At 34.2% G+C, this 21136-nt stretch overlaps 1 protein-coding gene across 1 annotated transcript; it reads left to right on the top strand.

The window, feature by feature from the left end:
* Window positions 1-1719: 1719 nt before the first annotated feature.
* Window positions 1720-12378, top strand: LOC110886152 (3-hydroxyisobutyryl-CoA hydrolase 1). Its single transcript, XM_022133914.2, has 12 exons — window positions 1720-1845; window positions 2355-2435; window positions 2519-2587; window positions 9263-9490; window positions 9588-9672; window positions 9862-9947; window positions 10045-10178; window positions 10660-10720; window positions 11562-11660; window positions 11738-11839; window positions 11924-11965; window positions 12051-12378. Exons 1-12 carry the CDS (start codon window positions 1822-1824, stop codon window positions 12192-12194), a joined length of 1155 nt encoding a protein of 384 aa, XP_021989606.1. The 5' UTR covers window positions 1720-1821; the 3' UTR covers window positions 12195-12378.
* The last annotated feature ends 8758 nt before the right edge of the window (window positions 12379-21136 follow it).

Here is a 21136-nt window from a genome sequence, read left to right as displayed (position 1 = left end):
GGTATACAAAAATCATGTAAAGCATTTTTCCCTAGAGATTTGAGGTAGGTTTTACCGATTACAAACGTGATCATCAAATAAAATAACACCCAATTAACATGATTCAACTGAAAAGATAAAGTCTATTTTTGGGAATAATGTTGATATGCCCACCAAAAGGTTTAACGGTTGATGCCTCTATTAATATTTTGTCGTTTTTGGCTTAAGTTATTATGCTTGAATTTCAAATTGCAATACATAAACATTTACATATGAAGTACTATCAGTTACGTTTTGTGTTTGTGATATTTAATACGCATCATTTAGTTTGTAGTTACGTAAGCTTTTAAACTAAAATTTAGATTATTATATTAAGGGATGATTATGATTATTAAGATAATAATTTTCTCCACACCCTCTTGCTCATTTAAATCCTAGTCTTTTTGTATACTACAAATAACAAGTCTTTTTGTATCCTAAAATTAAGGGATGATTATTATATATATCAAATGCTATAGCATGTTTGTTACAGTGTTTTTATTTTGTTCTTTTCTTTTTTTTTTTCTTTTAATTTGTTGTCCTTTTATTTTTTAATCGTAACTTTATACTTTAAATAATTTACGTATTTTATAAACTCCTGATATTGTATGGGTAACGAAATGAACAACATTGATATCGACCGAACAACGTCGGTATTGATACTAGTATTCGGTTTTTATTGTTTTTGTTTGCTACAGTGTTTTTATTTTGTCCTTTTTTTTTCTTTTAATTTGTTGTCCTTTGTTTTTTTTAATCGCAACTTTATACTTTAAATAACTTACACTCGTTTATTTTATAAATTCCTGGTATTGTACGGGTAACGAAATGAACCGTGTTGATATTGATTGAACAACGTAGGTATCAATACCGGTATTCGGTTTTTATAGTTTTTATGATATAAAATACGTGTCGATATCCTTTTAGTCATTTCACAAGTTCGGTACCGTTATCGGTATTCATTTTTATTGTTTCAATGAATGTAAAACACGTGTCGATATCCTTTTGGTCATATCATGACTTTGTTTTTTTTTTTTTTTTTTTTCTCTCTTTTGGTTGTGATAGCAAATGTTGGTACCGTAACAAACCAAACAAATATCAACCAAATTCACACCATTCACGTTATGGTTGCATCTACGTTTGCATTTAAAATTTGTTTAAAGTCGGGTAACCCCCGCCGCGGAGCGCGGGTGCAACCAACTAGTTATGATTATTAAGATAATAATTTTCTCCATACCCTCTTGCTCATTTAAATCCTAGTCTTTTTGTATACTAAAAATAACCTCCAAGTCTTTTTGTATACTAAAAAATAACTACCAATGGAGTAGTGGTCTATTGGTAAAGGCGAAGCCTTTGAACACGATACGATGAGTAGATCTTGGGTTTAACTCACACAGAAAATAAGAATAAAAAAAGAAATTTGCAGTTCAAAAAAAACTAAAAAATAACCTTGAATCTTGCAATATTTACAAGTGGCTATTTTTTTAGAATATATAGAAAAAGTCGTTGCTAACCTCTTCAACCTCTCAAAATTTCCATTGCTAAAGGAATATTTTTTTCTAAAATTTAATGAGATCTAACATACTGGAATATTTATGGTATAAATAAACTTTTGTCTTCTTGTAATTGTCCCTTTTATTAATTATATACACATTTTAAATAACCAACAATTTGCTATTTTTTACTTCATCCTGACGGTAGGATGCTTTTATAAATTCTGCCCACCCGCTGTTATATCCACACCAAAAAATGTGCATATAGTTTTATTCTCAAGATCTTCAAGCTTTTTAGTAGCAGGTTTGAATCATGGCTCTCATTGATGCAGACCAGGTACTTCACACATGACTCTTTTGATCCCTAGAGATCGGTTCCGTTTGTTTAGATTCGGTTCCAAGTCTTTTATATCATCTGCTAGCCATATCAAACCTCTCATGATATATAACACACAGTCACACAGTTATTCATCCACAACAATTGTTCAGCCCAAGAGGGCAGAATTTTGTCTTTGTAGATTAGGGTTTGCAATTCAGTAAAGGGTGGCAGTGCAACTTGTTGCCCGTCTACCTTCTGTTGTGATGTAACTCGGCAAGTATGAATTAAAATCAATATAAAAATTTGAATTAAAAAATACAAATTCTTTAAAAGTACGTAGAATCATGTGTTGCTTGTTTGTGCTAGAACTTGGATTAATGTTTGACTTTGATTACTAGATTATAATATATTTGATGATTATATCATGATTTATGACACTAGTAACCAATAGAATTCTTCTTTCTTTGTGTTTAGTATGCTCTTAGATCTCTTTGAAGCAGATTATACTATATTATTTATTATTGCAGGTAATTTTTGAAGAAGTGTTGGGAGTACGAAAAATGATACTAAACAGACCAAAGAAACTAAACACACTTAACTATGAGATGGTACGGTTAGACAATACCATCCAAAACCAATCTTTGATTGCATCACATGTCTTGCTTATTTGTATCATACTAATGAATTACAGTTAAGAAGATTGTACGAGAAGTCGAGAGCGTACGAAAATGATCCGACGGTTAAGCTTGTTATACTGAAGGTACAAATAAGATCGACCAAAACACCACATGCTTGCTCCATGTATTATTTAGTAAAAGAGAAACCTTTGGTCGTTATATATATCTTGTTTTTCTAGTACTAGCCCTAAAACCTCATAATCTCTTAATTCTTTAACATCACAAAGATGGTTCAGCGGTCCTTCAAACATGATAACAATTTTAACGTAATCTGATCAGTTCCATTTACCAACCAAATTTATTAACTTTAATCATACCTAAAATACAACTTAATTAGTTTACATAACACGGTACCACGTAAAAGGATATAGTGGGAAACATATATGTATTACATAATAAAATGTTTATTTATAATGAGGGTAGAGATAGCGTACAAAGTGTCTAAAGTGTAAGAAGTGTTTTAAACCATTAGATCTTTGATCTAATTATTAAGATCAATAGGGACCAAATTATAAATTGTGTTTTAATTATTTGGACTGATTTGAAAATTGTAGGGGTAATAGTGTATTTGTATATGTTTCAAATTAGGTAACATCTCCTAAATTCTAGCGATTCACTCCTAAATTCTAGCGATTCAATTTTAAACTTATTCTAAAATCCGGACATTCTAAAAATCCAGAAATATGGAACTACTACAAGAAATATATAACACTATAGATCCATCATATAACACTATATAACACCGTATAACACTATATAAAAATATGGGGAAAGTTACTGTACAAATAAAGTTAATGTACTAAACGTATGAATAGCATGAAAAAGCAAAAAGCACACGGTGACATTTTTGTAATTATCTGCTTGTAGGGTAATTATCAAAATTACTCTACAAATGATGTTGTAGAGTAATTTTGTAAAATGTTCTTGTAGAGTAATTTTGATCTTGTAGGGTAATTATCAAAATTACACTACTCCCCCCCCCCCCCTAAAAAAAGCTAAAAACTAAACCATAAAGCTAAACCCCATAACTAAATGCTAACAAAATTACTTTACAAGATCAAAATTACTCTACAGGATCATTTTACAAAATTACTCTACAAGATCAAAATTACTCTACAGGATCATTTGTAGAGTAATTTTGAATTGTATGTTCTTTGATAAACTTGCAAGGTAATTTTGATTCACTTGTAAAGTAATTTTGATGCAGAGTAATTTTGATACACTTGTAGAGTAATTTTGATAATTACCATACAAGAACAAAATTACTCTACAAGAACATTTTACAAAATTACTCTACAAAATATCAAAATTACTCTACAGGATCATTTGTAGAGTAATTTTGATAGTTACTGATAATTACGAAAATGCCACCGCGTTTTTTGTCTTTTCCTCTAGTTCGTACGTTTTGTACATTAACTTTATTTGTATTTGATCTTTTACCATAAAAATATATAACACTACACATCTATAATAGATATGCTACCAGATAAATATAACACTATAGTGGAGGGTTCAAATGAGAAAAAAAATTTTGTAAGAAGAAAAAAGAAGAAGTTTCAACCAAAAAGAATGTTTCATTTTACTTCATTTAATATTTACATTTAATTTTAATATAAGGGTATATTGGTAAACTTACATAAATCACTAATTTGTATTATTCCCCTTTAATAACTAACTAAATTAAATTTCTAACTCCTTTTCAAAATATATACTTTTTTCCAAATTAAAAAAACAACTTAATTTAAAGTCTAGAATAAATTACTAGTTGTGTAGGATAATTTACGAGTTGTGCAGGATATATTTCGAGATGTGTAGGATAAAATTCTATAATGTGTAGGGTATATGTAGGAAAATTTTGATATGTGTAGGTTTTGTAGATTATATGTAGGATAATTAATGATTAGTTGACTAACTAATTAAAGAGAGAAAAACTAATAATATGAGTTATAAATGAAATAGTATTTTACTAATATGTTATTTCTTCTTTTTCTTCTCACATTAAATTTTTCTCAAATGAACATTCCCCTAACACTGTATAATATTATATAACACTATATAACTCTAAATAACACTATATAACACCATATAACACCATATAACACTATACATCCATCATATAACACTATATAACACCAAAAACACTATATAATACCATATAACACTATGTCACACTAAATAAAAATATATAACACTATACAGTTTTGAATGGTGGTTGCAGTGTTATATATAATGTTGTAGTGTTATATATAATGTTGTAGTGTTATATATATTTATAAAAGGGTTATATTGTGTTATATGTTATTCGTAGTGTTTAATAGAGATTTGTAGTGTTATATAAAACCTTCATTCTGCATCCATCACTATATAACACTCTATAAATTTTCATTCTACGATGTTCATAATTAATAATTGATGAACGAGATGACACAAATTTATAGATTTATTCTTAACTCGTATTTCCTATAATAAAGGGTGGCAGTTATGGAAGGTTATCAATTAATTGAATCAATAAGAAAATTATTTGTTTATCCTTTTGAATTAATTTAGATTGAGTACTCATCTCCACAATATTTTTCAAACTTCTCAAATATTATATTTAATTATACAAAAGTTGTCTAGTAAACGTATACATAAAATACATAAATGAAAAAGTAAATATATGGCCTTCATCGTAATCATTGTAGCCAAAGTGCGTAAAATACAAAAAAGAATTAAATACTAGTCTTTATCGTCCATCGGGTAGTGGAAATGCATAGTTGTATTCCGCCAAAATTACTGATCTAAACAAGTGTGAAAGCAATTTAAGGCAAAGAAATATTTTTTTTTAATATAAATCCATTTAAACTTTTTTTTTTAACGGTCAGATTCTATGATTCATAGAACAGGGCCAGCATATGCTGTAAAAACCCAATAGTACAGTACAAAAACAAACAAAACAAAACAAATCCAACATAATCCACCCAGCTACTACACCACTATTTTACTACATCACGTATATTAAAATCTACCCATCTTTCCCACACTATATCATGAAACTTCGATCTACTTTTTAACCAAATAAAACTGTCTGCCATTATTGATTCGACTATGTTGTGTTCGGACCTATTGTTACCTTCGAATTCTTTTTCATTGCGAGCCTTCCATATGTTCCACATAGTAGTTTGAAATATTGCACTTATCACTTTTTTCCACTCCTTTAAACCTGGAAGATCATTCACATACTCTAATATATCCCTACTTTCTTGAAAGTCAGTTGATGATGGGAACTTTAGCCAAACCATTATATTTCTCCATACAACTTTTGATCCACTGCAGCCGCAAATCATATGATCAGTTGTTTCCTCCATTGCATTACATCTTGAGCATATAATACTGTTGATAGGAATCCTTCGTTTTATCAGCTCCGTCTTCACCGGGATCCTCTCCATCGATGCTCTCCACGTGAAGTAGTTTACTTTCGGCGGTATCCACTTATTCCAATATCTCCACTCCTCGTGCGATCCGTCACTATTCTGTTTTGATATAAGGTTTCTAATCTCCGTAACTGTGAACTCTCATTTGTCTCTCGATTTCCACTTCCACTTATCGTTTCCTGTTTTAAACTTTACCTTGTTGAGATGCTGTAATAAGACTGTCCATTGTGCCCATTCCACATCTGAACTTGGCGGTCTTACCCATTCTAGGCTCCACTGGTTCTCATTCTCCAGCTTCGTGACACATTCCTCCACTTTTGCTTGCTTGTTTTTCGCAATCTTGAACAGCTCTGGCATTCTTTCTTTGAAGATCGAGCCATCACACCAGTTATCGCACCAAAATCTCACAGTATTCCCTCTACCGACTTCCGCTGTTATCTCTTCTGAAACCGATACTCCGAGTCTTTGTACTTCTTTTCCTGTAGCCACGATATCCTTCCATGTACATGCAATTTTGTTATTAATCGGAATAATACTATAACATCTGTTATTCTCATGGATTGCTTTTATTACTTTCGCCCACAGCTCCTCTGGTCTCGTTTTATATTTCCACCACCACTTTAGCATTAAAGCAATATTTGTGCTTCGCAAGTCTCCTAACCCAAATCCGCCTTTTTGTCTCGATCTAATCAATTTTACCCACGCTATCCAACGTATCTTGTATTTACCAGCTTTCCTGCCCCATATGAAGTCCCTACGTATCTTGTCTATAGCTTTTATTACCTTTTTTGGTGCCAGATACATCGAGAAGAAATAATTCGGAATGGCCCCCATCACTGCCTTTCCTAAGACCATCCTTCCAGCAAACGATAGGCAGTTTTCTTTCCAAGCCGATAACCTGCTGTTGACTTTATCCAATACCACCTTCCAATACTTTTCTTTTTTCATATCCGCACCAATCGTTAGGCCGAGGAATTTGAACAGCATTGTTCCCGTCTTGCAATTTAGCCTCCCTGCCATTCTCTCAATCTCTTCATCTTCCACTCCTATTCCGTACAGGCTTGATTTGTTCGAATTAACTTTTAATCCTGAAGACAATGAGAAACATCTTAATATACGGTTAAGGTTTAGTATATTTATTTCAGACCATTCCCCCATGAATATCACGTCGTCTGCATAGCATAAGTGTGTGATGCACGGGCCTTCATTTGGTGTATTAATGCCTTTGAATACGTCTCTGTTGACCGCCCTTTTCATGATTACATCTAGCGCCTCCATTGCAAGTATAAATAAGAACGGTGATAACGGATCGCCTTGTCGCAGCCCCCGCTTTAAATTAAATCCTGACGTAGGTGACCCACTTACAAGAACCGATGCCCAACTTGATTTCAAACATGCTCCAACCCATTTCGTCCACCGACTTGGGAAACCCATAGCCTTCAAGTTTGATAAAAGAAATTTCCAATTTATCGAATCATATGCTTTCTCAAAATCTACTTTGAAGATAAACATCTTCTTCTTACTTTTCTTGGCCCACGACATGATTTCGCTGGTTATAAGTGGTCCATCAAAAATAGATCTTCCTTCTACGAACGCCGTTTGAACCGGGGCCACAATGCTAGGTATTACCTTTTTAAGTCTAATTGATAAGACTTTAGCAATGATTTTGTATATCGCACCGATCAATGATATTGGCCTAAACTCCTCAACTGACATTGGATCTCTTACTTTAGGAATTAGTGCAATAAACGATGCATTACATTCACGTTCAATGAATGCTTTCTCAAAAAACTCACTTAAGACACCACCGATTTTTTCTTCAAGTTGATCCCAGAATTTTTTTATGAACTTAAAAGTGAACCCGTCAAGACCCGGAGCCCTATCACTTCCACACTCCCATACTGCCTTCTTTATTTCTTCTATCGTAAACCGATCGGTTAACGCCTTCACCTGTTCTTTGAAATCTTTTTAAAACCTCTACCATCTATGGAAGGCCTGATTTTGATTGGTTCCGAGAATCTGGCCATAAATCTTGCTTTAACTTCCTCCTTAATTATCTTCGGGTCCGTTACCATAATACCGTTAACCAACATAGAGCTGATACGATTTCTAGCTTTCCTGCAATTTATAATCCTGTGAAAAAAATTAGAATTCTCATCCCCTAATTTCGCCCACTTAAATTTCGCTTTCTGTTTCAGATCTTTTTGTTTCTTCCTTTCATAAAATCCATTTAAACACTGGCCCCTAAAGGTAATATACAAAACAAATCTATTCTTCATCCTCATCGGTATGACGATGTGCTCAACCGATGTTACCGACCAAAGCTCACGCGAAAATCATTTATGGTACTAAAAAATATTTTTATTTTGAATACAATTTCATTTTCAAATAAAAACGTTTGACAAAATAAAAAAATATATATATCTACTTTTCATTGTCGTCGGCTAGTCGATGTGCGTAGTTATATTCTACCAAAGTTAGCGATCAAAGCACGTGCGTTAGTCGTTTACCAAATCAAGAAACATTTTATATTGAATACAACTCTTTTTTTTTAAAAAATTATATTTAAATATCTGGAAAAAAAATGTAAGTATTTTAGAGTTTTTAAAAATTTTAACAAGCAAAAGTTATTACAGGAAAATAAAAATAAAATGATAAATGAAATATTATTAGAAAATTATGTAAAAAATAGTTAAGATGGGTCCAAAAGAAGCTAAGGTGGCACTTGATCAATGGATTTGAGCATTATTCATCAGACTTGATTTGAATATTAACGAGTGGGATTTCTTGCGCGTCGTGGTGGACATCCAGTTTGTATTGGTTCGATTTATTACAGTATTGGTACCATACTAACACTTGATATAACAACTGAAAGAGATATATCTAAGTAGATACTTGCACTTATTTTTTATATCCATAAAAATAAATACGATCGTTAATTCTAAATAAAGCTTAAATTGAAACATAAAATAAAGTTATTTGGAAAAAATATTATTAGAAAAAAAAACAATACTTAAAAAATAAATTTACTATTCATCATAGTTTTAGGAAATCAATTATATTTGACCCGTTTAATTTTAAATAACTTTTTTTATCTATTATTTGAAAAATAATCAAATATTATTAGAAAAAATAACTTAAAAAAGTTAATCTACATTCATCATAGTTCTAGTTTAGTATATAATAACAATAATAATAATAATAATAATAATAATAATAATAATAATAATAATAATAATAATAATAATAATAATAATAATAATAATAATAATAATAGTTAACATAATAAAAACATGGTTATAGTTAATAGTTAATACAATAAAAACATGTTTTGGTTTACTACAGGCAAATGGGAAAGTATTTTGTTGTGGGGGTGATCTGACGTCTGCTTATACATTTGTAAATCTTGGACATTGGAGTTTTGCGGCCAGCTATTATAGGAAAGAGTTTTATTTGGATTACTTTCTCGCAACGTATAAGAAGCCGTTGCTTGTACTTCTAGATGGAAGTGTTATGGGAGGAGGCGTTGGAATATCAATACATTCGACATTTAGAATCGTCACTGAGAATACGGTAAATACATCTTTTTTTATCTTCATCTTTGACAACAAAAGATTATATGGTATGCAATTTCATTGCCTAATTAACAAGCTATTCGACATTAGCGTAGAGTTTCGCAATGCCTGAAGTGTTGATTGGACTATTTCCTGATGTTGGTGCATCTTATTTTTTGTCACGACTTCCAGGATTTTTGGGTATGTTGTATTAGATATAATATACAAGTATGCTTTATGAGACATGATTTGAATAACTTTTCTTTGTAATTATCCTTGTTGTATTTTGATTAGTTTTCCATTGACATTATTATTGTTTTATCCATAAATATGGTTACGAGATTTTCTTTATTTAGTAAATTCAACTTAACGATCATGAACTAACTGTAGGAGAATATGTGGGATTGACTGGTGCTCGATTAAATGGAGCCGAGATGCTTGCATGTGGCCTTGGAACTCATTTTGTCCCATCCAAGGTACTTGCATCAATTCGAATTATACACATTTTTTCCACAAGATTCAATGCACTCAAGTATGTTTATGATTAGCAACGGTTGTTACATATGCTTGTAGAATCTAAAGTCTTTGGAGAATGCCCTTGAAAAGATGGTTGCTTCGTTGGGTTCACCAAGTGTAGCTACATTGTCCATGATTATTAACAAGTTTGCACAAGAAGTAAACGTCAAGCCCGATAGTATATATCTTAGGTACAAAATACTCCCTCCTATTACAATGTTATATTTCTTTTGTATACTGATAATTGATAATATACATACAAAGGACACATATATACTTATAGAATAGACTCGCTCGAGGACTAAGTTATGTTAAACTTAACCCTAACGGGATACATGACCCATATATAATATTGAACCTATTCTATGTTTGTTAAGTCCCCACAAGATAAAAGAAAGTAGAAAGGAAAACCATGGATTGAGTAACTGTTTGGTGAAGATATTAGTAAGTTTGATAATTAATAAAGATAGATTGAACTTGCAATTCTTTATGTGCGACCTTTTTTACGAACAAAGTGTAAGCAAACCTTGAAGTGTTGTGTACGGGCATGAAACATTGTTATCTGTTTATTTTGACATCTTTACCCTTGGACCCATGAAACAATGCGACATATAACCTTATAACCTTGTTAACTTTCTCTTTTTTTTGTCTTTGATTTAATTATATGACCAGGCTTGACATGATTAACCAATGCTTCAATGGCAAATCATGTGAAGAAATATTATCCTCGTTGGTAAGCTATACAACCTTGCATATAGTTGTATTGTATGTGTTATGATATGATGGGGAATGATCCACTAAAAAGTGGATTTTGCCTAAGTAGGCTAAGAAGTATTGTGATGATGACATGTGTCACTCCTAATAAGTAAGAATGAAGGGCATTTTGGTCCTTATAAATAGGAGTGAAAATGACATGTGGCATCTCTTTTGTGTTTTAAAAATACAACAAAAATATCTAGTGCAAAAAAAATCTAGCACAAAAAATCTAATACAAAAAAATCTAGCACAAAAAATGTAGTACAAAAAATATAGCACAAAAAAAATCTAGTACAAAAAAATATAGTACGAAAAAATTCAGCAAAAAAATGTAGTAGAAAAAAATCCAGCACAAAAAATTGAGAAAAAATTTAAGACAAAAAAATTCAGCACAAAAAATTTAGCACAAAAATCCAGTATAAAAATGTTATACAAAATAGAAATACAACACATTTTAGTGGGTTTTTTAGTCTTCATATCTTATATAGGAATATGGTACTCGAATTAAAGATAAAAAGACGCTCGATTTTACGGTGAATTTTTTATGAAAAAATAATGTCGTATAAAAAAGTTATGAACGTTTAAAAAATGGGGGTGGAATATAATGTGGCTTGCATGTGGAGAGAGAAAGTCCATAAATATGATTTTCCCAAGATACCATTATACTCCTCCTTTCTCCTACACTTTCATCTTAACCATTGATTTGAAAAATGAATGGTTAAGATTCATTCTCATCCTACTTAGGCAAAATAAACTTGTTATTTGATCTTATCCCATGATATGATATACTAGCATACGCATTATGAATTTAATCTCAGGAACACTTGGCTACACAAGTTCAAGAGAAATGGGTCCATGACGCTATCAAATCAATGAAATCCGCTAATCCACTGGGTCTTAAGATTTGCTTGAGAATGGTATATGCTTGTATTAAAAAAACAAATTAATAAATAATTCCTAAAAAATTTTAAAATGTGCCTTAATCATGTGACAGATTAGAGAAGGTCGATCTAGAAATATCGAGCAATGTCTTGAGGCTGAATACATTGCTATTTCTCATGTTCTACGTAGAACTTTTAGCAATAACTTCTATGAGGTGTCCTCATGCTTTACACAAACTTTTCGATTGTTCACTGACCAATACCACTTATATGCCTAAAATAATTTGTTCTTTTAGCAGGGATCTAGAGCTATGTTGATCGACAAAGATAAGAAACCTAAGGTAGAAACTAGTGCCTTTTGATCAAACTTGATAATGTTAAACGTAACGTGGGTTTATAACTTTTAGTTTATGTTCATGCTCATAGTGGGTACCATCAACACTAGAGGGAGTTAGTGAAGAAATGGTGGCTAGATGTCTTTCAGAATCTTTCAGTGAGGATGATGATTGGTTGCCTTTACAACTTTCCTTAAAAACTAATAGAACTGACGCCATTGCTTCAAAACTATAAGATTTGCCAAGAAAGGTTCCTTTTAAGCAACCTAAAGCCCTACAACTTCAAAACATTTCATGGTTAATCCCTAAAATAATTGGGTGAATTTGTGTGTGATATATTGTTTATGCTTTTCAATTCAGCGTGTTATGTTGTTTAAAACTTAAATAAAGTTATCTCAGCATTAATTTTGTAGAATCTACAGGTGTTGTCATTACATATAACCGAGAAATTTTACTTTGTGTTATTTATTTTTATGTGTGTGCAGTTTCCATATACTCTTTAGTAGAGTAAACTGTAGTTTTTTGTCCATGAGGTTTGGTCCAAACATCTGTTTCATTTATCTTCAACACTCTTGGTACCTGACATTTCAAAATCTAACATGTTCCACTCCTAAACCTTAAGCCTGTTAACTTCTCTGTTAACTCTTTCCTCATATGAGCAGCAATTTCGTCATTTTAATAGCCCACCTTTGTCTTCTTCCTAACACTGAACAAGTTGAAGCACACCCACCTCACCAACGACCAAGAGTTCATCGGCTACCAAGTTGAAGCAGTCACCTTCTTACCGACCATTTTACTTCATTACCCATCCTCTTTTCAATTTGTGTTCTTCACCTGCAACACACACCTTTATACACACCAGCAACATGCAACTTTTGTCCACATCTCACTCAACAATCAAGAAGATGAGGAAATCAAAACACCAAATTTGTTTAAACTATAAGAATAGAACTCGAAATAATTTAAAATAAAATCTAACTCAAATCATTCTAAGTAATTTGCTTCTCAAAGTAGTAAAAGCATTCACAAACATAAAAGACATAGTAATTTCATGAGTAATATAAAAAACCCAAAAGATATGAAAACACAAACGGTGAAAGCATTGAATTACAAGTAGTTTTCAAATGAGAGGGGAAGCTGCAATAGTAATTTGGTGGTTTGACAGTGGCTTGGTGGTTCAGAAATGGTTCACATCAGGTCAATGAAGCAGTAGTCCAATGGCGTTTCTTGAGGTAGTAGGGATTGGGAATTTAGGTTGTACAATCAATTTGGTATATAGGCGGTGTTTGTAGCTGGTGGTGATGGTTTTAGGTGATGGTGGTTGACGGTGATGTAAGCCATTGCTGTTGATAGGGTGAAAAATTGCTTGTTCGGCTAAGATGGGGCTTAAGAGTAAATAAATCAGGGTGTGATTAACAAGGATCGTTCAACTAAGGTTTATAAGCAACCATAGGTTAGCACCTGCGTTAGCGTTTCCGATGACAACTTGGATAGAACCTAAAGGTGAATGTGATCAGAGAGGGGATGGAAGATGAGGTACGTTGAGTAGGGTTTCATTGAGGTGGATTTTTGAAGACAACATTGAGGATGAAAGGACAAACTGACCCCTCACGTTAGGCATTAAAAGTGATAAAGGTGGATATTAGGGATGAAAATTGCAGTTTATCTATCTTGTTAGCACTTGCGTACTAACAATGAAATCAAATTAAATAATATATAGTAAGGGTGGTGATATGTTAAAAAGGGGCAAAATTCTAGAAAGGGTAGAAAGCCACTCCTCATGTGCATGACACATGCATAATTAGGGGTGTTCATGAGCCGATCCGATCCGAGCGAGGGTCTGCTCGTGCTCGGATTGAATTACAACCGACCGGATCGGGTCGATTTTGCAAAACCGAGCACAAAAGTGATGCTTGTGCTCGATTCGAATTTTAATCGAACGAATCATTTTCGCTTGGTTTCGCTCGGTTTTTCTCAGCACTTTCATTAAAACATGTGCAGCAACATAAAAAAAAAAACTAAAATCAAGACTATTACAAGGCTGCATTCAACAAAAAAAAAATCCTAACTTAATTAAAACATGTCCAACACCTTACTAACAAAAGCAATATATAACTAAAATCATGATCCTAAAAAAGTTCTTAACAATATCAAATCTGAAGCACAAAATAAAGTGTCAAATACAAATTGTCATTTAGTTCAAAAGCCATAAACTTCTTCTTTAAGCTTGATCATCTCCATCCACAAAATTCCACTTCAAATCAACATATATAACCTATTAACACAAGCATTAAACAAAGCCATTAAGTTCTACACATTACATAACAATTTTTATGGTTTGTTAATTATAAAAATACCTTTCATTTATTATCAGACCCGTCTGGAGTCAACACCTTAATTTCCAATTTTTCTTCATCTCTTGCAGCTTGCTATACATTAAAAAAACAAAATACAAATGAGCAGCCAGATTCTTGTTTGATTCTATGTAAGAAGACATTCTACAAAAAAAAAACACAATTCTTAATAAACTTTTTATGCAAACAGAATTTGTATATGTTCTTTGTAACATGAGCAGGCGGCCCCTGTTATTTGTATATGTTCTTGTAATATTGTTCTGTTTTTATTAAACACTATCTTTCATCAAAGAACAACTTTCATTTTTCTTAAACAATACCTAAAGTTCCAATAAATATAAATTATCTCAGACATTTCATCAGACAGTTTCATGAGTTACTTGATAAACTACTTTCTCAAACTACTTTATTCTCATCAAACAGTTTCATGAATTACCTCAGACATTTCATCAAAAAGTTTCTTAAACTACTTTATTCTGATAAAATCAAACAGAAGTTACACGATAAAATCTAACAGAAGTTTCTTGAACTACTTTATTCTGATCGTTGATCCAGCTGTTGTGAGCCGTTGATGCAGCCGACGAGGTATGACCGTTGATGCACCCGGCGAGATAAGTGACCGTTGTAAGCCCTATAGCCTGTGGGATTGCAATCTCAAATGCGTAAAGTGAAGTTGTTGGCCGGAGAGATAAGTAGCCGGCTGATGCAGTGGTTCGGAAAGTGAAGTTGTTGGTCGGAATCTGAATTTGGTATGACCGTATGAGTTGAGCAGCGCCAACAAAAGGTTTTTTTTTTTTTTTTTGAGCTGCTTATTTGAATTTTTAGGAATTGGGGTTAGGTTTTACTATTGAATTGGGCTAAGTATGTTTCTTGGGCTTTTAATTTTTCTTGAGCTACTTATCTATATAACTATATATAAATATATATAAATCTTTAAAATCTATAATATACATTAATTATTTAATAAAAATAATTCGAGCGAAACCGAGCGATCAACGAGCGAGCGGACCTTTGCTCATGCTTGAATCGTTTTCAAATCGAACCGAGCCGAACGGCTCATTTACAAACTGAGTGGGAATCGAACGAGCATTTTTTGGGCATTTTTCGAGCAATTTTTGATCGTCGAGCAGTTTGGACAACCCTATGCATAATCCCCCCCCCCCACACAGTTTTTAAAACATCCATAGCTTTTTTCGCACATTAATTTAAAAAAAAACACATCATAAAATCGAGCGTTTTTTATCTTTCCAATGAGTATGATGTTGCTATATAAAAATCAGAAAAATGACATTTTAAGTGAGTGTTCTATTAATGCAGAAAACAACACAATGACCAGAACTAGATAAACATAATGATTAGAACTAAAAAAACACAATGAAGGAGAACAAAAGCTCAATGAACAGACCAAAATGACATAATAAACAAACCAAAAACACAACAGACAAAAAAACACAACGCACAGTACTAAAAAAACTATATTCAGACCAAAAAACACAATCAACAATAAAAAAACAATGAACAAGATAAAAAACACAATGAACAGACCAAAAAACACAAAGGACAAAAAAAGAAACACAATGCACAGTATAAAAAACACTATATCTAGAAAAAAAAAACACAATATGAAGCAAAAAAAAAAAGCACAATGTAAAAGTATTTACGGTGTCTCTTTCATTGATTAACACAATAATACAATACGATATATATATAGGGATTACAAGGCTAACTAATTCCCTCTAAATATGGAGATACAATCGTTTCTAAACATATAATAATATGGTCCGCTAATACTCCCCCTCAGTTTGAACGGGGGTTTCGACACACGGACAAACTGGAACGAAAACTGTGAAACAACTGTCTGGAGAGGCCCTTGGTGAAGATATCTGCATATTGATAGGCGGCAGGGACATGGAGGACCCGAATATGACCAAGACGAACCTTTTCACGAACAAAATAAAGATCGATTTCCACATGTTTCATCCGTTGATGTTGAACTGGGTTCTCTGAGAGATAAACTGCGGATACATTATCACAATACACAATTGTTGCACGGCGAAGAGGAACATGTAACTCAAGTAAAAGGTTGCGTAACCAACTCGTTTCAGCAACCGCATTAGCGACTCCCCGGTATTCTGCCTCAGCACTAGAACGAGAGACTGTAGGTTGCCTTTTCGAAGACCATGAAACGGGATTATCACCAAGATAAACACAATAGCCCGAAGTCGAACGTCGAGAATCCGGACATCCACCCCAATCAGCGTCCAAGTAAGCCGTGAGGGTGGTGGCCGGAGATACCGTTAAGCGTAAATCATAATTAATAGTACCTTGAATGTAGCGAATAATCCGCTTCATGAAAGCAAAATGAGGCTTCCGTGGAGCATGCATGAAAAGGCATACCTGTTGTACCGCATAAGAGATATCTGGCTGTGTAAACGTAAGGTACTGTAACGCACCTGCGAGGCTGCGGTATAAGGTGCCATCGGGCAGCAAATCACCCTTCGTGGTACTTAACTTAGAAGAAGTATCAACCGGGGTTTCACAAGGTTTGCACGATGTCATGTTGGCACGGTGTAAGATATCGCGTGCATATTGTGACTGATGGAGAAACATTCCATGAGCATCACGTTGAACGGTGACACCAAGAAAATGATGTAGATGTCCCATATATGTCATAGCGAATTCGGATGATAGACGCTGAATAAGAAGCTGAAGAAAATCTGCGGACGAAGCAGTTAAAATAATATCATCAACGTACAAAAGTAAATGCACTGTATTAAGACCTCGCCGATAAATAAAGAGTGACGTATCACATAAGCTCCCTTGAAATCCATGCGACGTGATAAACGTGGAGAAACGGGTAAACCACGCCTGTGGTGCTTGCTTGAGCCCGTATAATGATTTCCGAAGGCGACATACATAGTTTGGGTTTACCCGGTCCACAAAACCCGGAGGTTGATGCATGAAAACAGTTTCTTGTAAGTCCCCATGTAGAAATGCATTTTTAACATCTAATTGATGAACTGGCCATCCACGTGACAAAGCGAGAGACAAGACCGTGCGTATAGTAGCCGGCTTAACAACCGGGCTAAATGTATCATCACAATCGATCCCGACCGTTTGAGATTTCCCATTAACAACTAGTCGGGCCTTATATCTGTCTAAACTCCCATCCGGTTTAAACTTATGCCGGAATAACCACATACAACGAATTACCGGATGAGTGTCCGGGCGGGGAACCAACTCCCACGTACCGTTATCCATTAATGCACTATATTCGTTGACCATTGCCTGTTGCCAATTTGGGTCGGCCATAGCTCGGGGGTATGATATGGGAATGGGTGATATGTGAGTGGTAGTTGTGTGAAGGTTATATTTAGGATTAGGTTTAGAGATCCCGACTTTACCCCGGGTGGTCATAGTGTGAGTGTTGTTGGTGGACGAAGAAATAGGGGCTGGTGGTGTGGGTTCGGTCAGGGGGTGTGAGTGAGGAGGTGGTGGTGGGGCTGGTGGTGTGGGTTCGGTCAGGGGGTGTGGGTGAGGAGATGGCTGTGGAGGCGGTGGGGGCTGTGGTGTTGGGGTCGGGTTGAGCAAATGTGGGACGGATGGGGTAGGGGTGGGTGCTGGGGAAGGGGGTGATGGTATAGGCTGTGTGGGGTTGGATGTAGGAGGAAATTGGAATGAGGTGGGAGGCAAGTGGTCATCGGTGATGGAGAGTGTGAAACATGAGCCTTAAGTGTATTAGATTGTGCGATTTAATGTGGTTTATGCGATTATATTCGTTGAATACAGTAACTACGAGCTTTTGTAGTGTTACAGGTTAATCGGCATAATTCGAAGAAATTAAGGTGCTTAGAAGAAAAGAGGAACAAGCAAGGATGATTATTGAGAGAAATCATATAATTCGGGATGTGTTCGGGCCCGAAATATGACTTGGATTCATGAGAAATACGAAAGCACAAAGTCTAGGGGGTGGTTGGTAATTAATTGATGAAAGTGTATGATGGCTAAATTGTGCAAAGGTATGAAAGGAACAGAAACTCCGTGTCGTAACCCACACTCCAAACCGTAGGCTACGGTTAGCAAAGAGGAATAAATTAATAAAAGTTTTGTTGGTCAAAACTCCAAGGGACACATGGACGTCAGGAAGGAAAAGAAGCAAACATCACACGCACACCAAGGCATACAAGGGTTTTGACTTGGGGGAACATAATGATAACATCATTCAACATCATCATTAGCGGCTGACTTTTGAGGGGCCGAATTACATCAAGGAGCAACCGCCATTTTGAGAAGTCAACAAACAACAACAGATCATCATCAATCTTTGGCAGCAGAAAAGGACAAGAACAATACTCATGACTTTTATGGACTTCTTTGATTGGGCCGTTCAGACAAAATGAGGGCAGCCAAAAAAAATCACGTGAGACTTGGATTGGGCCGCCATCTTCACTTGGAGACAAATGTTGGGCCGATCATTAGTGGGCGGTTGTTGACTTCTTGGGCACATGCAAGACTTTTGTGAGGGGATTTTATTGATTTGTCAAGATCATAAAAGGAAGTCACGTGCACATCTTAGGCTTTGTGAGACATCATCTTGAGAAGAGTGAGGGCCCACGATTTGGAGAATTAATATTGAGAGGCAGCAATCACAAAAGTCAACATATTATTATTAGAATCCTATCAAAAGATAGTGGGCTGCATATGGGACTTCTTTTGTACGCATACACTTTTGGGCCGACAACATCACAAGAATTGGGCCGCATATGTGGGCCTGATTGTGGACGGCAACTTTGAGAAAAAAAAACAATAGTTACGAGGTTTGGGGGGAGGATATCACATCAACTCAACTTCATCTTCGACAGCAGAAGGAGGGTTTGAACGATGGTTCAAGAAGCCTTTGAAGATCAACCAATCAAGATGAGCGGCTAGTCTTTGTATGGTTTCCTCTTGATGGAGGGTTTTTGTAAGTTAACAGATTTTATGTGTTTGGTGACAATCGTTTGACTCAGTGATCTAAGCATTCGATGCTTTTCACTTGTGATTTAGTTGATTAATTGTAATCGATTGCATTTGCTTAACCTTAGTCTTTGATCATTCAGTTCCCGAGAGTTCTAGTAATTGGGATATATTTGTTATGGGATTAGGGTTGGTAATTGTGATTGGTAACCACTAGATAACCTCCCGTTATGTATTGACCGGAGTACTTAGTCTTTGGTTATCACAATTAATTGATTAGGTTAGTCCACTTATGTCTATGTAAGTGTTCGATTAAACACATAATTGAAGTTACTGCAAAACCTGAAATCTGGAGGAACCATTGTTCTCTCCCATTGTTTACAACTTTTTATTTTTGTAATTTGTTAGTTAATCAAACAATCAAATCAACAATTGAGTTTTACTTTTTAATAGTAGTTAATCAAAACTGAGCATTATACACTTTCCACAATCCTCCTCTGGTTCGATATCCGACTTACCCTATCTACTGGTTTAGTTGGTTTTTGCATGTCCATAACGACAGACATCAATCGGTTGTTAGGAAGTCGTAGGTAGTGGATGGCATCGGGTGGGCGAAAGGGAATGTGGACTCATCGAAATCCACATGGCGAGAGACATGTACCCGGCCGGTTGTGGGATCTAAGCAACGGTAGCCACGAAAGTTTTCGGGGTAACCAAGAAAAATGCATCTAATCGATCGGGTGTGTAATTTGTGAGGTTGGGTGGCTGACATGTTAGGGTAACATGCACACCCAAAGACACGTAAGTGGTCATAAGTGGGATGGCACCAATACAAGGCATAGGTAGGGGTGTTAAAGTTTAGTCGTTTAGTGGGCAAAATGTTATGCAAATAGGCTGCAGTGTGAAGAGCTTCCACCCAAAGGGTGGGTGGTAGGTGAGCATGAATAAGAAGGGCTCGGATGATTCATTTGAGTTATGAAAACCATAGGAGGGCAACATTCCAATTTGTTGTTTTATCAAAAGCTCAAATATCATTTCACTATACTTGATTTTTGCATTGTAAACCGCGTTTTTACAAAGCAATGACTCTCTAATATCGAAGCAATGAGTTTCTCGAAAAACTCGAGTTTCTTTTGAAAGGTATACATGGTTTTGTTGTGATCATGTCGAACTTTCTTATTCAAACTCGGTTTATTCAATATCAGTTAACTTGCTCGCAATACATATTCCATTCAAAGTCCCATATGATGAATTGCAACCATCATATTCAAAATAATCCCAACAAGCACTTCAATTTTCTTGAACTATAACATGCTTGTTGGTCTTCAACTTCATTAAATCATTTTCTTTAAATCACGATCACCTTGTGGTGACGTTTTCACAAAATCTGAAGCTTGCGCTAATCTCGGATTAATTATTTAGTTATTTACTTATTTTGAATCCGCTTTGTTGATTTATTCTATACAAACAATCTTAACACAATTATGTGCTAAGATAAGGATACCCCATTTCATGTCCTATTTCCGTGTATCTCTTAAATAGTTCTTACAGCATCAATCGAGCCTTTCGTGATACTTATTATCATCATTGATCGAAAAACATTATATAAATTTAAAATATAAATTTTATTTATTTTATATGGAAACTTACATAAGTAATTACCTAATTTATAATATAGTATTACTATATTTTAAATTCTTGTTAAAACCATTGAGGTGCAGAATTTATATTTTACATATAAAATTATGTTTGAGGTATACTCTCATTTTAGTTTTATTTAGTTATTTATTATTGGTAATTCATATTAATTTTATTATTAGTAATAATATTAATAGTGATAGTGTTAGTATTATTTTAAAATACTAGG

Source organism: Helianthus annuus, chromosome 10, assembly GCF_002127325.2.
Source record: "Helianthus annuus cultivar XRQ/B chromosome 10, HanXRQr2.0-SUNRISE, whole genome shotgun sequence".
In the NCBI taxonomy this organism is placed as follows: domain Eukaryota; kingdom Viridiplantae; phylum Streptophyta; class Magnoliopsida; order Asterales; family Asteraceae; genus Helianthus; species Helianthus annuus.
The sequence above is the reverse complement of the archived record's forward strand: the minus strand, read 5'-3'. Positions and strand labels throughout refer to the sequence as shown.

Bases quoted from the DNA above. Each gene is read 5' to 3' on its own strand.
- LOC110886152 (XM_022133914.2), top strand. From the start codon at position 1,822: ATGGCTCTCATTGATGCAGACCAG. The intron at 10,179-10,659 runs GTACAAAATACT...TTATATGACCAG, and splicing joins CCCGATAGTATATATCTTAG to GCTTGACATGATTAACCAAT. The intron at 11,661-11,737 runs GTATATGCTTGT...ATCATGTGACAG, and splicing joins TTAAGATTTGCTTGAGAATG to ATTAGAGAAGGTCGATCTAG.